The sequence below is a fragment of the Cyclopterus lumpus genome, chromosome 9 (assembly GCF_009769545.1).
Source record: "Cyclopterus lumpus isolate fCycLum1 chromosome 9, fCycLum1.pri, whole genome shotgun sequence".
In the NCBI taxonomy this organism is placed as follows: domain Eukaryota; kingdom Metazoa; phylum Chordata; class Actinopteri; order Perciformes; family Cyclopteridae; genus Cyclopterus; species Cyclopterus lumpus.
Genome location: NC_046974.1, coordinates 8,750,017 through 8,763,989, shown reverse-complemented (window position 1 = coordinate 8,763,989; position 13,973 = coordinate 8,750,017). Strand labels below are relative to the sequence as shown.

At 45.2% G+C, this 13,973-nt stretch overlaps 1 protein-coding gene across 2 annotated transcripts in view; it reads left to right on the top strand.

Moving 5' to 3' along the window:
* Positions 1-13,973, top strand: part of sema4c (sema domain, immunoglobulin domain (Ig), transmembrane domain (TM) and short cytoplasmic domain, (semaphorin) 4C) — an 82,041-nt gene that overhangs the window by 66,412 nt on the left and 1,656 nt on the right. For both annotated transcript variants that reach the window (XM_034542644.1, XM_034542643.1), the window contains exons 9-15: positions 1,268-1,443; positions 3,350-3,494; positions 4,053-4,266; positions 6,913-7,028; positions 8,914-9,071; positions 9,634-9,725; positions 9,965-12,513. In XM_034542644.1, coding sequence (XP_034398535.1) covers positions 1,268-1,443; positions 3,350-3,494; positions 4,053-4,266; positions 6,913-7,028; positions 8,914-9,071; positions 9,634-9,725; positions 9,965-10,860 — 1,797 coding nt within the window. In that variant the 3' untranslated portion in view covers positions 10,861-12,513. The remainder of the gene's footprint in view (positions 1-1,267; positions 1,444-3,349; positions 3,495-4,052; positions 4,267-6,912; positions 7,029-8,913; positions 9,072-9,633; positions 9,726-9,964; positions 12,514-13,973) is intronic.

Genomic DNA, 13,973 nt, shown 5'->3' with positions numbered 1-13,973 from the left:
GGATAACTGATTAGGTCTGATATACCACGGTGATTATGGCCACACATCAGAGGTGCTTCTCGCTGCGAGGAGGAGCCACTCGCTGGGACTTAAGACAGCGGCTACTTTTATTTCCGTGTGGCTTTCGGGACCTTGTAGTCAAGGCAGCGAAGGTTTACTGTCACGTTACAGTTACACACGCAGACATATCATCTTGGTCAGCTTTAAACTGAGCAAAATAGATTGTTAACTGTCTGAGGAGATGTGTCTAATTAAGTGTACAATATATGCAGTGTTTTATGCTAAGTGCCCTTTCATGTCTGCGTTGTGATGAACAATAAAGCTCTTTGAATGGAATTAGAAACAGATGCTCACACATGATGTGTACTAAAGCAATCAACAATTCAGCCGCTCTTGCTGATGTTGCTGTAGCAGCCGCGGCACAGTGTCTGTATCTTTCTACTGTATTATGAGCATTCGCTTTATTATTTTTTTCCTTCCTTTTTACAGCCTCTGCAATCTCTGAAGATGATAGCAATAAGACACATGTGGCAGACAGGCCTCTTTTGAGCCCACAGTGTCCTATATAAAGGGACAGCTCATCAATGTGCAATGGTTATTGTATAATTGAATAGTATTATTATTGTTATCCTGCATTTCAATGGTACCTGGGTACATCCCAGGGTCTAAATGCTCCTTAAGAGGTTTTTCCAGCATGCCGACAGTTCGGTCAGCTCATTCGCATGGATCAGGTTTATGATTATGGAGCTACAGGATGGGCACAGTGTCGGGGTGGAAGGGTGGAAGGGTACACAACATTATTTCTGCTTTTCCTGCAGCACGCCGTTTTGATCTCGAGGTACGGTGCAGGAAAAGCAGAAATAATAATAATAAATACATGTTTTTTTAATTTTAGCATTTATATAGACAGTGGCTAATTGGGCCTAATTTGTATTATAATAATTAAGGCACTTACTAGAACATTGTCAACCAGAAAAATAAATTACACTAAGGTTGATAATGCTGATCAAAATTATGATTTATAATAATGAGGATTTATTATTGGTGTTGTTATTATTTTTATATCATTATTGTTTTTCTAAGGGAGCCCACGTCAAGACAGCAGCAACAGGACTGTGACTCGTTGATTATTCTTAATGCTCCTTAATAATGAACTGAATAAAATGCACATGTAAAGGCACATTGTGGGGGGTCCAACCATCCAAAATAATGGACACACATTCAACCCCCATCAGCCATTGATGAGACCTAACGTGTCCTCTCTCAGGGGGATCTGGGTGGTACCAGAACCCTGCAGAAGAAGTGGACCACCTTCCAGAAAGCCCGGCTGGAGTGCTCCCTCCCCGAGCGCCACGTGTCCTTCAACAACCTGAGGGCTGTCTTCACCCTGCCAGGCCAGGACTGGAGGGGGACCACCTTCTACGGCATCTTCCACGCGCAGTGGTGAGTCGGAGCGACCGCTGTCGGAGGCGTTTGATAGAGACTTTAGCTCAATTTAAGTGTCGTCCTCGGATAAATGGGAGTTAATTACTACCCGTGCCATCTGCTGCCTGGGCGAGACACTCCATCACTTTGCCAACATATCAGTTACTCTGCTTTTGATTAAAATCCCAGGTCAGCCAGTCAGTCTGACATGATACTTATAATGATGTACTTAATGTGATTAGGTATTTACTGTGTAATTGGACTTATATAATAGGCCTTCAACTGACAGTAATGTGAGTTACTTTCAGTGGATACAACTCGAGTATGCTTGAACATGTTTTCGCGATGTAATGTCACACAGACTTAATGTCGGATGATTTTTAACACATTTGGGAGACAGAAAATGAATGTTTTCATTAGGACCTGTTCTACAAATATTCCATCCTGAATTTCAACAGACTAGAGATTGAGTGATTGGTTGAATCTAATTATTTACATCCCTTCTCATACCTTCCAATTTGAGTCGTGTGGCTGCCCTTTTGTTTTGTCTTGAGGGCAGAAATGCATCGTATCCCTGGTTAGCTTAGTAACAGTAAATTACATCTTCGTGAGACTGAGCAGGGAAAACACTCTGTTGATGTCCACTGTCCTCGGCTCTGCGTTTATAGCGTGATAATAAGTGGTTCAGGGTCAAATCAACTTTTCCGGCTTAATTGTTCTGAAGAGAAAACTTCAACACAAGTGTTAATTAAACAACACTCTGGTGATTGGTGTTGACAATAGTAACTTTGTTTTGATCAGGAGCTGTGGTGTTATTAGTGGAGTAAAGACTGGACCACTATGTAACTGTAATGTGTAAATTAGCTACTTATCAATAAAGAAATAGCGAGGAGCGAGGGCAGGAGGTTCTCTTTGGGAGGAGAGTTGGAGACTTTCTCCATCTCCGGGGTAATACCCTTTGATGTCAGTCTTTTGTGTTCCTCAATAAGATATCATATCGCAAAGAGAACCAGCTTTGAACTTAAAGCTTTGTTTCTCCATTCAGAGTTCCTACTGCAGCTGAAAAGACGCCTAATCCTTTTTCTCTGTGACTGGCTGGGCATTCCTTAAAGTCCCCTGGCATTAAGATAATTGGACATTATGTAAATGCTGACTCAAGAGTTCAAGCCATAATCTGAGTGAATAGGCCAGCTTTTTAACGTCCTAAAACATCAGAGCCATCCTTTGGTTTAGATGTTCATCTTTTAAAAGCCGTGGCACTGCTGCACATTAACGGTACTGTTTCAGACTTGATAGCACTTTCCTTACAGGACAAATCTACAGTGTCAGCGGCTAATTCATAACTATATACCTTTTTGTATCAACATGTCCAACTCTGGTTCAGAGCTAAATTAAAAAAAAGTGTTGTCCCAGCTGATGAGGATGGAAATTAAATATATTTGTGACATGAGCAGTGCAAGTATGACTTAATATGCCTGGGTCATGCGTCAATACCCAATTTCAGTCCCACTTTGGGTCTAAAATTGGGTAAAAAAAAAAAGTACCATTAAATTAAATGCATTACCTGAGCTGCGGCACCAACTGATTGATTTCAGTGGCCTGTCAAGCAAATGTATTACATGTACATCACTTTGCTTCGCCACAGAAAAGTGGAAATGTGTCAAAACATCTTATCATTTCAGCTCACTCCACGAGTGACAGTATAGCAATATATGTGTATACACAATATTGCTGCTGGGTGTTTTTCCATATTCCGTTCTGTATGGTACAGCTCACATTTGTGCGTGACTCTACTTGTGCTGCAACCAAAAGCTGTTTGCGACTGAAAAGACACGGGTTTTTTTCAAGTGTATGACAGGTAATCCGTCTCTCAGTCTGTACCGCCACACACCGCTAATTCCCCCGCCTTGTCGCCATGTTTCAGGGGCGACGTGGACGTGTCGGCCGTTTGCCAGTACCAGATCAGTGATGTGAAGAAGGTGTTTGAAGGATCCTACAAGGAGTACAGGGAGGCGTCTCAAAGGTGGGGGCGCTACACCGGTGCTGTCCCTGTTCCACGACCTGGATCGGTAAGAAACTGGCAGCCCAATACTAGCGCGTATGATATGTAATGTTTAGTGAAGCCATCTAGCCAACTTTAGGAAGCGAGAGTATTATTCTAAAATGTAAGAGGGGATTTTGCACCAGTTTTTTTTTTTTGTTAACTACTGCACCACAGAAGGAGACATAAGTGGGCAGAGGAGGGATAATGAAAGAGGGAGGGAGGGAAGTATAAACGGGTGGCGTGGGGTACTGTAGCAATGAAAGTGGAAAAGAGCAAAAGCTGGCACGACACGAAAAGCAAAGAAGGTAATGATCCAGGACGAAAGAAAAGGAAGCAGAGGGTGTGATGGAAGAAGGATTTCAAAGGGAGAGTGAAATAAAAATGGAGAAGAGGAGAGAACAGGGAAGAGGGAGGGAGTCATCTCAAAGCCAGCAAGCCATGCCAACCTGTGCCAGCTGCAGCTAAGAAGTTCCCTCACCTCTTTCTCCTTCTTGGCCCTCTCGCTCTTCCCTTCGTCCTTTCCTCCATTCCTTTCCTCCCTCCATTCCCTCCCCCGTCTCTCTGTCCTCTGTCTGTGCCGCAGTGTATAACCAACTCAGACAGGGAGACCGGCTACAACAGCTCTCTGCAGCTGCCTGACGCCACGCTCAACTTTGCCAAGAAGCACCCGCTGACGGAGGACAAAGCTCTGGCTCGCCCCCTGCTGCTCGCCAAGGGTGTCAACTTCACAAGGCTGGCGGTGGACCGGGTTAGCGCCCTGGACCAGCGGGCCTACAACATGCTGTTCATCGGCACAGGTACAAACTACATGAGGGTAGAATAGGCTAGGTGATCGTTACGATGTGACATTTACGCATTAAAATGTTAAAAAAAAACACTAGATTAGATTCAAACCCAGAGAAAATGTGTACTTTTATTCAAGGTAACGCGTCATGTCCCCTTTATGCCCTCTGTTGCTCTAACTACACGGGAAACACGGGAAACACCAGGTGATGCGTCAGAGAGTGTGGAAGGTCGTTGGCGAGCCACTCTATTGTTTAATATTCTTTGCCACGCTTACTCGTGTTTGCTGTTTGCTGCACATTCTGTTGCCGAGTCGAATGGTTAGTTAGCAGGTTAACGTAACAATAGCTAGGGCTATTTCTTTAGAATTAATTGATTTTGTTGTTTCACAAGGAAAACTAAAAGCTTTTTTTGTTTTGATTGAGAGACCCCATAGCGGCAGGAAATGACTTATTATTATATACTTAATTATTATAAATTACTGATATTACCATAACTGTGGGTGAGTGTGTGTTGATGTCTTTGTGCGTGTGTGTGTGTGTGTGTGTGTGTGTGTGTGTGTGTGTGTGTGTGTGTGTGTGTGTGAGTGTACGTGTGTGTGTGCGTGCTTGTGTGTGTGTGTGTGTGTGTGTGTGTGTGTGTGTGTGTGTGTGTGTGTTGGGGGAAGTTGCACACAGTATTTGTTGGAGAGATGAAAGCTCACCGGCCATGGCAGCAGACAGGGACAGGTACTGGCATGAGGTATGGTGGCACAAAACAATGTGCCATCTGGCCAGACTTCAGCTGGGTTTCAATTAAGGACTTGATTTGCATGCTGAGATCCATATTAATGCATCAAAGGAAACATCTAAGTATGCACAACTTAATTAATATCTCCAGTCATAGCCACCAGGCCCATATGCAGGTGTCCTGTTTTGGCACGTATCTGGAACCCGCCGGCCCTCCCGGAGCCTTAATCCTTCATAACGCAGATCCGACAGTGGATTCCAGGGAACGTGAATTTGAATGCAGCCCATCTCATGAATGGAGAGAGACTCGACTACTTACCATTCAGATCACTGCAGCGGCACAGCGACTGTGGAAACTGAGAGTGCGACAACAGCGGACTCGGGGCTTCTCTGCTGGCATGTGGGGAGGCCAACCCGGACACACACAAACCAACACACACACGTGGGCGCACACACATCGCACGCACGCGGGTAGCACACTCACAAATTGATACACACAAACGCACAGGGATGCGCACACACTCTCGCTTCCTCAGCCAAGTGCAGTCATCCCCGCTCGTCGTGCTTCACAGCACAAACTCAACAGGGCCCCTTGGCAAACGTGCACTCGTAGAGCCAATTGGGCTGCGGGCTTGATTAACTATTAGCTGCAGCATAGCGACAACTGATGTGAAAAGAGAGAAAGAAGGAGCACTTGTCGAGACGCTTTTTTCAGTAAAACAGACTACAGGATTGAGGGATTAGCCGACGCTGGTCCCTGACGCCGCGAGAGGCGAGAGTGATGATATGCTGCTTGCTGTGTGTGTGTGTGTGTGTGTGTGCGTGTGCGTGTGTATTTCCCTCAAACCTCCCGCCGGCTACCGACTTAGATTTTCATATTATCTGTGACAGTCTCTTAATCGAGAGGGCCACACAAAAAAGTACACGTCAGCACGTAGCACTATTCCATCCATGGATACACACACACATCAAGGTCACCCCACCAGCTGTGCCTGAAACGCTTTTCCTCACAGGGGATCTCAACTTGTTCACAATGCCGTACATGAAAGGAGGAGCACAGGATCTCCTCCTCCGGCATCAGCTCCCCAAACACCACATAAAAAAGTCGGCAAATGTCTCTGATGATGTTACCTTCACACAAGGTCTTAAAAAGCCAGCAACAGCATCTTGACTCTTTGAAATGCACCTTTAGATTGTTTTCTTGCTTAGCTAGACTCACTTCTAGCCGAAGAAGTCGTTTTCTTTTTCATTTTCTTCGTCTTTCTCAGTTGCAGAGTTGCATGAGATTCTAGTGCAGCTGTCCTTAACGTTTCACACATGGAAGTTGGAGACAACGTGATGACACAAGTGCATTGGTTTTTTTTGGAAGTGATTGCAAGTGTACCCTTCTTGTGGAGAGTCCTTCTCTTTCATAGACTTTTTTTACATCTACCTATCGACATTCAAATCAAGTGTTAGGACATCAAAGAAGTGTGTTTGTGGATTATAATATCTCACCATTAATATTTTAATGAACTTCTACGCAATCACAGGTGCATGTTTGTGGATATCTTTAATATTTAAAGTAAAATACTGCTGCAGTCATAGGAGGTGTTTGTTTACAGATTCTTAATATTAAAATTCATTGGGATGCAGTCACAGCTGTACAGCCAAATTGATTAAATCACATTTACATTATTCAAATGAACCTCTGTGCTGTTGCAGCTGTGTGCATCTAAATATGTCTTAATATCATATCAATGATTTTGATTCTACGGTCAAAAGGTGTTTATCTTTTGGGCGTTCTATCTCCTTTCGGGACTCAGCCTGAGATCCGTGGAAAACTTGCCCTGATGAGATAAATAAAATCTAGTCTACTAAAGTGCACTTGAAATGAAAGTTTGACTAAACCGTGGTGAAGTGAGCTGACTCCTCCTTCCTCTTTCTCTCCAGCGGAGGGCTGGCTGCAAAGGGTGGTGATCCTGGGCTCCGAGGCCCACGTGATCGAGGAGATCCAGCTGTTTGAGACAGCGCAGCCAGTGGACAGCCTGACCATCTCCCACTCCAAGGTAAGGACAAGGGGAAGGCATGTCTCCCTGTTATTTCACTGAATTTGTCATTCAAGGGGAATTACATTTTGCAGACTTTTACACTATTCATAGGGAACATCAAACAGTTGTGCGGCTCCGGAAGAGCTTTGTCAAGTCGGAGAAAGTATCCACTGATGGTGTCACCTGGGTTAGCTTGAATTATGCAGGTTTGAATGGAAAAGGCTGAAGGCACGGTGTATTAATATGTGGGTGTTTACCTCACAGGTAGAGGTCTAACAAAATGATGCATGTCACATTTTTGGAGCTTGACCCAAACTAGAAATAAAAGGTCAGGATATCGCAACCTCTGTTTCGTCAACTTTCACCATCTCCCCAGGTTGGAAAATATGCCACACTCAATGGCGTCATCAGAGTTTTCTTCATCATTTCTCTACTATCGCTATCTGACAAAGTTAAATAAAGTCAAAAATAAATGAAAAAGATGGCAGTCACGGAGAGGGTCGAAACGTGATTCTCATTTGAACATCATGGGGGCATTCACAGTGTTAAAGTTGGTTTTACACGTGGATTTTGACAAATATAATGCAAAAAGAGAGCATGCGCGAGAAGTCTGAATCCGGCTTACTTTCTAATCCCAAACCCAATCACAGCGTGAAGTGGGCTTGATTGGTGCATTGTCTGTTTTTAAAGAAATTAAGAAAATGTCAGATCCAGCCCTCCAATTTGGATGTCAGCACATTGTGGGGAAAAGGGTCTAAGTCACTGCAGGATCCCTTTTAAGATGCATCACTTCCATTTAGTCAAGCAAATAAAACGTCTCAAAATGCATTAAGTCTTGTGTTGGCATTTCAGTTGATTCATCTCTGTCCGGATTTATTTTTCTTCAAAACATGTTAACAGACCAGATTCAATTCAACAAATTGAGTGGGATTTAAAATGAAGCAGATGAAAGCCCTTCTTTTTTTTCTTTTTGTGATAATTTGAGCTTTTATCTGCTCGTACTCGTATTGTATAGTAAAGCATTGCCACGTGCACGTTATCGTCATGGACTCCTCGATGCATTGTTCTCTGTCTTTTGGAGAGATAAGAACTCTTAATGGTCTCTCAGGAAGGACGGTTACTCAGGTTTATTGGCACAGCGAGCTTGGTTCTGTACTTCCCCTGATTATATCCCTGGAAAGTGTCGTTCCGGGGGTCCATTAGCTTGCTCTGCTGTTGCATCACTTTTCCATTGCTATTGAATGATAAAAGGCTGAATTTATCTTCTGCCGTCCGGTTAATACCTGTTTTTGCCAGACATTTACAATCATACATCCACTGACAGGCAGCCTGGTGCCTCTGGCCTGCTGCCACTCAGCAGATGTTTTTATTAACAGATCAAGTGTCGCCTCATGAATTCAAAACCCTCTTCACAATAACAGTAATTACAACCCTTTACCTCAGTGGGGATTTGAACCTCTGCCCCTGTTGTTTTCTCAATGTCCCTGTCCTGTCAACCGAGCTTGTGTGTTGACACCGGCCGTGTCCCCGTGGTTCTACGATGACATGTCCACCGATCGATGCAGTTTTGACGGGGCGTTCCCCGCCCTGAAGCCCAGTGCTTATCTCATTAACGCTGGCTGAGCCGCGACCAGACTTTTTACAACAGCTTTCACAAAAAGAGTGCAATCCAGATTGGATTGGAAGAGGGTCAGGCGGGTGAATGTTATTGTAATTGAGAGTGATTATCCCATTATCTCCCATCACTTCTAACTGAGTCCCTCTCCCTCCCTCTCTCTCTGTTTATCTTTATCCTTGTTTTTCATCTCTTTCTGGTTTCTGTCTCCGGGTGATGGCTGGATCTGTTCTTTGTCTTCCCCTTCTTCCTCTTCTTCTTCCTCTTTCTCTCTCTGTTTGCCTGTAGAAGTACTTGTACATCGGCTCTCGTTCGGAGGTTCTCCAGCTGCCCTTGGCCAACTGCAGCCGTTATCAGTCTCAGCCAGACTGTCTGCTCGCCCGGGACCCCTACTGCGCTTGGGACAGCGAGGGTCGGGCCTGCGTCCGTATCGACCTCCACCGCGGGTGAGACGAATACCTATGTGCACCCATGCATTCATACTGTAAATTAAACATTCTTTTATACGAAAGGCTTTTTTTATTGATATTTTTAAGTAGCCTTCCAGTTGCAAAAACGGCAAAGCCCCTGAAGCAGTATTTACATATTATGTGCCCCTTAAATGGATAGTGAAACCATATTAAACAAAGTCTATTATTAGCTAGATATAAGCAGCTCTTAACAGAAGAAGGAAGCTTCTTTTACTGCAGCTTTTGCAGACTTTCCCCCTGAAGCTGTTGCATAAAATCCTCCTACTTTACATTCTGTGATGTCCCTTGTGGTGGAACTACATTATCCAGCTGTGATCAGAGTTGGATAACATCCACCATGTTGTAATAAAAGGCTTGTATATACTGTATTGATCTATTTAAGATCATTTGCAGCTATTTTGTAGCTAAAATTTTATCCAAGACTCTGTTTTGATGTGTTATCAGATATGTTGAGTATTATTATTATTACACAGTTGTTGTTATAATAATAATTCTTATTATTAATCTTCCGCTCTTCTTTCTGCTCTTTCCCTTCCAGCTCCACTTCCTCCCTGTCACAGGACCTAATGTTGGAAAGGTTCAGCCGGGGAAAAGCCAAGTTTGATAAGCCCGTCTCCATCCCCAGCCCTGGTGAGTAAGGGGCCACACCTCAGTAGTGGCCCCTTGTGGGAATTGACTGTCAGTGCAGGAGCAAGTAAAGGGAATGGACTTGGATTCAATGAATACATTTGGATTGAGCTGAATAAATTGAATTAAGCAGACAAGAGCTGGCTAGTGTAGAATATGAATTGGAATTATTATGGCTGACACCTCTTCTTTCTACTCTTTCCCGCACCCCCTCCTCTTCCTCTCCTCCTCTTCCTTTGCAGAGCACTCCCGTCTGAGGAACGTTACAGTGGTAGTGGGGTCAGACATGGTGCTGCCTTGCCAGCTGGTCTCCAACCTGGCTCAGCCCTGCTGGGTCCTCAACGAACGTGAGCTCCAGCTGAGTGACCCCGAGGCTGGAGGGCCACGCTTCGACCGGACTCTCAAAGCCCTCGTCGTCCCCGAAGCGGGCCAGATGCAAGCGGGCCGCTATATCTGCTACTCTGAGGAGCAGGGGGTCAAGTTTCAAACAGAGCGCTACCAGGTGGCCGTAGTAGCCAGCGCTCCGGTCTTCATGGAGGCTCGTGCTCCAGACAGCAGCATGGGGCTCTTCTGGGTGCTGGTCATCACCCTCGGAGCGGCGTGCCTGCTGCTCCTCGTCGCAGCTCTTTACTTGCGCAGGAGGCTGAAGCTGGCGCTGGGAAAGGGAGCTGACATGAAGCCTCTCGAAAGCACTCTGGTCTACCCCATCACCCTGCCCAAGGAGCCACCCACCTTTGTGCCCAGCAAGATGCCCACCGACGAGGACCGCTTCTGGGAGACCGGCGCCAACTACTACTACTCAGACGGCTCGCTGAAGATCGTTCCCGGTCACGCCCTGGGGCCCAGCAGCGTCAGCAGCACGGCGTCACCCAGCACCATTCCCGGCCAGCCCATCCACTCCCCCAGCCGTCTCAGCCTCACCAACATTCGAGGCTCGGGTAGCAATGGCTACGTCCGCCTCAACCTGAGCACAGCAGGGGAGGAGAGGGCTAGCGGGGCTGGCGCTGGGGGCGGCGGGCTGGGAGGCCTGGGCATGAGCGGGAACGACTACTCCAGCCCCTTCAAGGAAGAGCTGAGACGCACTCTGCAGCAGAGGAGCGTGCTGCCCGACGCCAACCCCGAGGAGTCGTCCGTCTAGGCCCGTCCTCCTCCGTCTCCATTCCCTGAGTTGGAAAATCAAAACAACCAACCTACCTCCCTCCTTTTGAGGATGCCTGCTCTCTCTCTCTCTCTCATTCAGTGACACGCTGTCAATTCCCCATGCTCTCTCTCTCGCTCTGCCAATGCCTGTTTGGCTCACTGTTGACATTTATAGCACACAGCATGTTAAATATAAACACTCATACACTGTGTTCGCCAACGTGCACTCCTATAATTATTATGTTCTGGGCAACATGCAGTCTTGGTTGTGGCTTTTTCTGCTTCCACTGTGCAAACGCCACTTGTGTAAATTTTGTATTTAATAAGGCTGAACGCAGAGGAGAACACCTCAAGCATTGAAATCAAACAAATGGCGTTACATTTTTTTCTGAAGGGCACATTTTATTTTCTGTTGAGTGGACCAAGAGGGGTTTAGCCCCAGTTGACGAATGGCAAGTACAACTGGAAATATTGAACTGATGCTCTCTGTCCTTCTGTTCCTTTAAGACTTTTTCAGCTTACTGCACTTAAAAAACTGGAAGCGCGTCTTCCCTTTTTGTATTTGTGAGCCAAGAGTGCGAGAGCGGTATAAAAAGACTAATTAATCTCGAAGCAAGACGACAATCATGTCCCCGTAGCAGGAGCTCTGCGAGGGACCGAGAGGAGACGAGAGAGAGCAAGAGACAAAGAGAGAGGAAATGAAATGGAAAATGAAGTGAATTGGAGTGAAAGATGCAAGGGGGGTTTTGAATGAAGGACATTCTCTCAAGACTTTCTCTGCTCAATTTGAACCCCACCTCCCCACATGTTGTATTTAGCCCCGGAGAAAGTCCTTGATCCCTTCCACTTACATTTGTTGTGATGGTTGTTTTGACTTAAGACATTTCTTGTTGTTCTTTTTCCAAGTCTTACCGACGACAGCAGTGTTCAAACGGTTATCAAGTGACTAATGGCTCCACTCTGTGAGTGACGATGTGAGGGCTTACGTTGCTCGCTCAGGCCTCCACGGTGACCTTCAAACGCACCTTCAAGTCCAACATACTACGAGTGCACTCCGAACGACATTCATCAGAGTCAAAGTGTGTAACAGATATGCGTTTTGGCTGGGCCCTTTTGGACGTCTGTTCATCACTTTAGTAAGAAACGACTATTTTGCATTCAGCTCTTAGCAGCGGAACAATAACTGCACACTTAATTCCAAATTGAAGCTGACATGAAGACATTAGGCAAGGAGAATGTAGTTGAACCGTCACTGTTGCGACCGCTGTGGATGTCTCAATAAGTGCTTTATATTGTACGTGTATGGTGAGTGTGTTAACTTGCACTGCCAAGAAGGAAGCAACCCCTCCTACACACACCGACACACTCGCAGTCCTCTGAATGAAAACCATCCTGGATGACAGTGTGTCTGTGACGCACCAACCCATGAACCCCCCTCCCCTCCCCTCCCCTCCCCTCTTACCGATGCCCAGAGACTGACCCGGGGCTACTGTGGACTTATACAGAGGAAGAGCACTGTAAAACACACACACACACACACACACACAAACAGACACACAGTGTTGATGGACGAATGGACCGACAGACTGATTGCTGCCATGCAGACAAACTGCTGGCTCCAGGCGGGAGACGGCCGTGAACAAGTGAAGAGGTATTGTTCCGCTTAATTAAATTCATGCAAACAACGATTTCCAATTTAGCTTTTTTGTCTGCTCGGTGTAGTGTTTCAAATGATTTAGTCAATGTATCTGTCTGTCCCTTTGCTTAAATGATCACTGGAAGAAATAGGCAACATTTTGATTCCTTGTTGAGAATTGGATTAGCAGGTCGATACCACTCTTCCATCTGTCCGTGAGACCATGAGACGGTTAGCTGAACTAGCATGAGAAACTGAAAGCAGAGGAAAACCTGGCTCTTTCCAAAGGTTTAAAAAAAGGCTCATTAAAATGCACATCTTGTTTCTTTAATCTGAACTGAACTGAAGTGTAGAAACAAAGTCGCCAACCTCACAAAGTCACTGCAGCCGGCCAAGAAATTGTCTGGCATGTAACCCCCAAACTGCTATTTGTTGTTTTACACTAAACAAAGGAGTCATAATGTATTAATTAAGGAGCTTTAGAGATGGAGCCAAGCTAGCTGTTTCCCCTAGTTGTCCGTCTGTGTGCTAAGCTAAGCTAACTGGCTCCAGCTCCAGATTTATCTGACAGGCTTGTGGGTGGTATTAATCTTCTCATCTGACTCTCAGCAAGAATGCAAACGTCTGCATTTCCCAAAATGTCAATCTTCATTTAAATGATGAGCCAATACAGATTATCTAGACCAGCATTAGCCACAGTTAGAAGACTGATCTTATTATAATCAAACAAAGTTGTATTATTACAGCATATTGCCTAGAGAATAAATACAATCAAACCCTAAAGCTAGCTACCTCGGCTGACCAGGTGTCCTGCATTTGTATGCCTTGTCCCGCCTTCCACATATTGAGACAATGTCCCGCATTTTGAAAAAGTGAAACCACTGCAGGACAGGTGCTCTTCTAAAATCAGGCATTTATCCAATGGCAGTGAAGAAATCAGGAAAGGCCGTGATTGAGAGGCTGAATTTGATGTCAATCAAACTGCGCACACGTGGGTCAAATGCAGGTTAAGCTGTCGCCGTGTTTTTCTACGGGGAAAATTGTGAGTCACCACAAAACCACGAGCTATGCAAATTTAAACTTAAACTTCCTCTTATGCCCACTGTATATAGTTAATGTGGGATTTGGGAAAGTTGCATTCAAATTAAATACATCTGTTAAGTCCTTGACATGCACTAAAGGCCTAACCTGTAACCTGCATAGTCATTTGTTTACTACTGAATCAACCAGAAGAGCCATATAACTGTGTCATGCCGTATCCCATTGCTGATGTTAGTTTGCATTGTGTAGTAAGTTTAGTAGCAAGTTCAGCCTCACAGAGCTGCATGTAGCATGTAGACTCCTACACGTGTTACATCATAGGTTCTGCACCATTTGACCAATCACCTTCTAATCAAAAGATGTCCTTGTGCAAACTTGTATTAAAGTCTTGAGGGGACAGGTGCATCATAAACTTTCCTAGCAAATGATAAGAA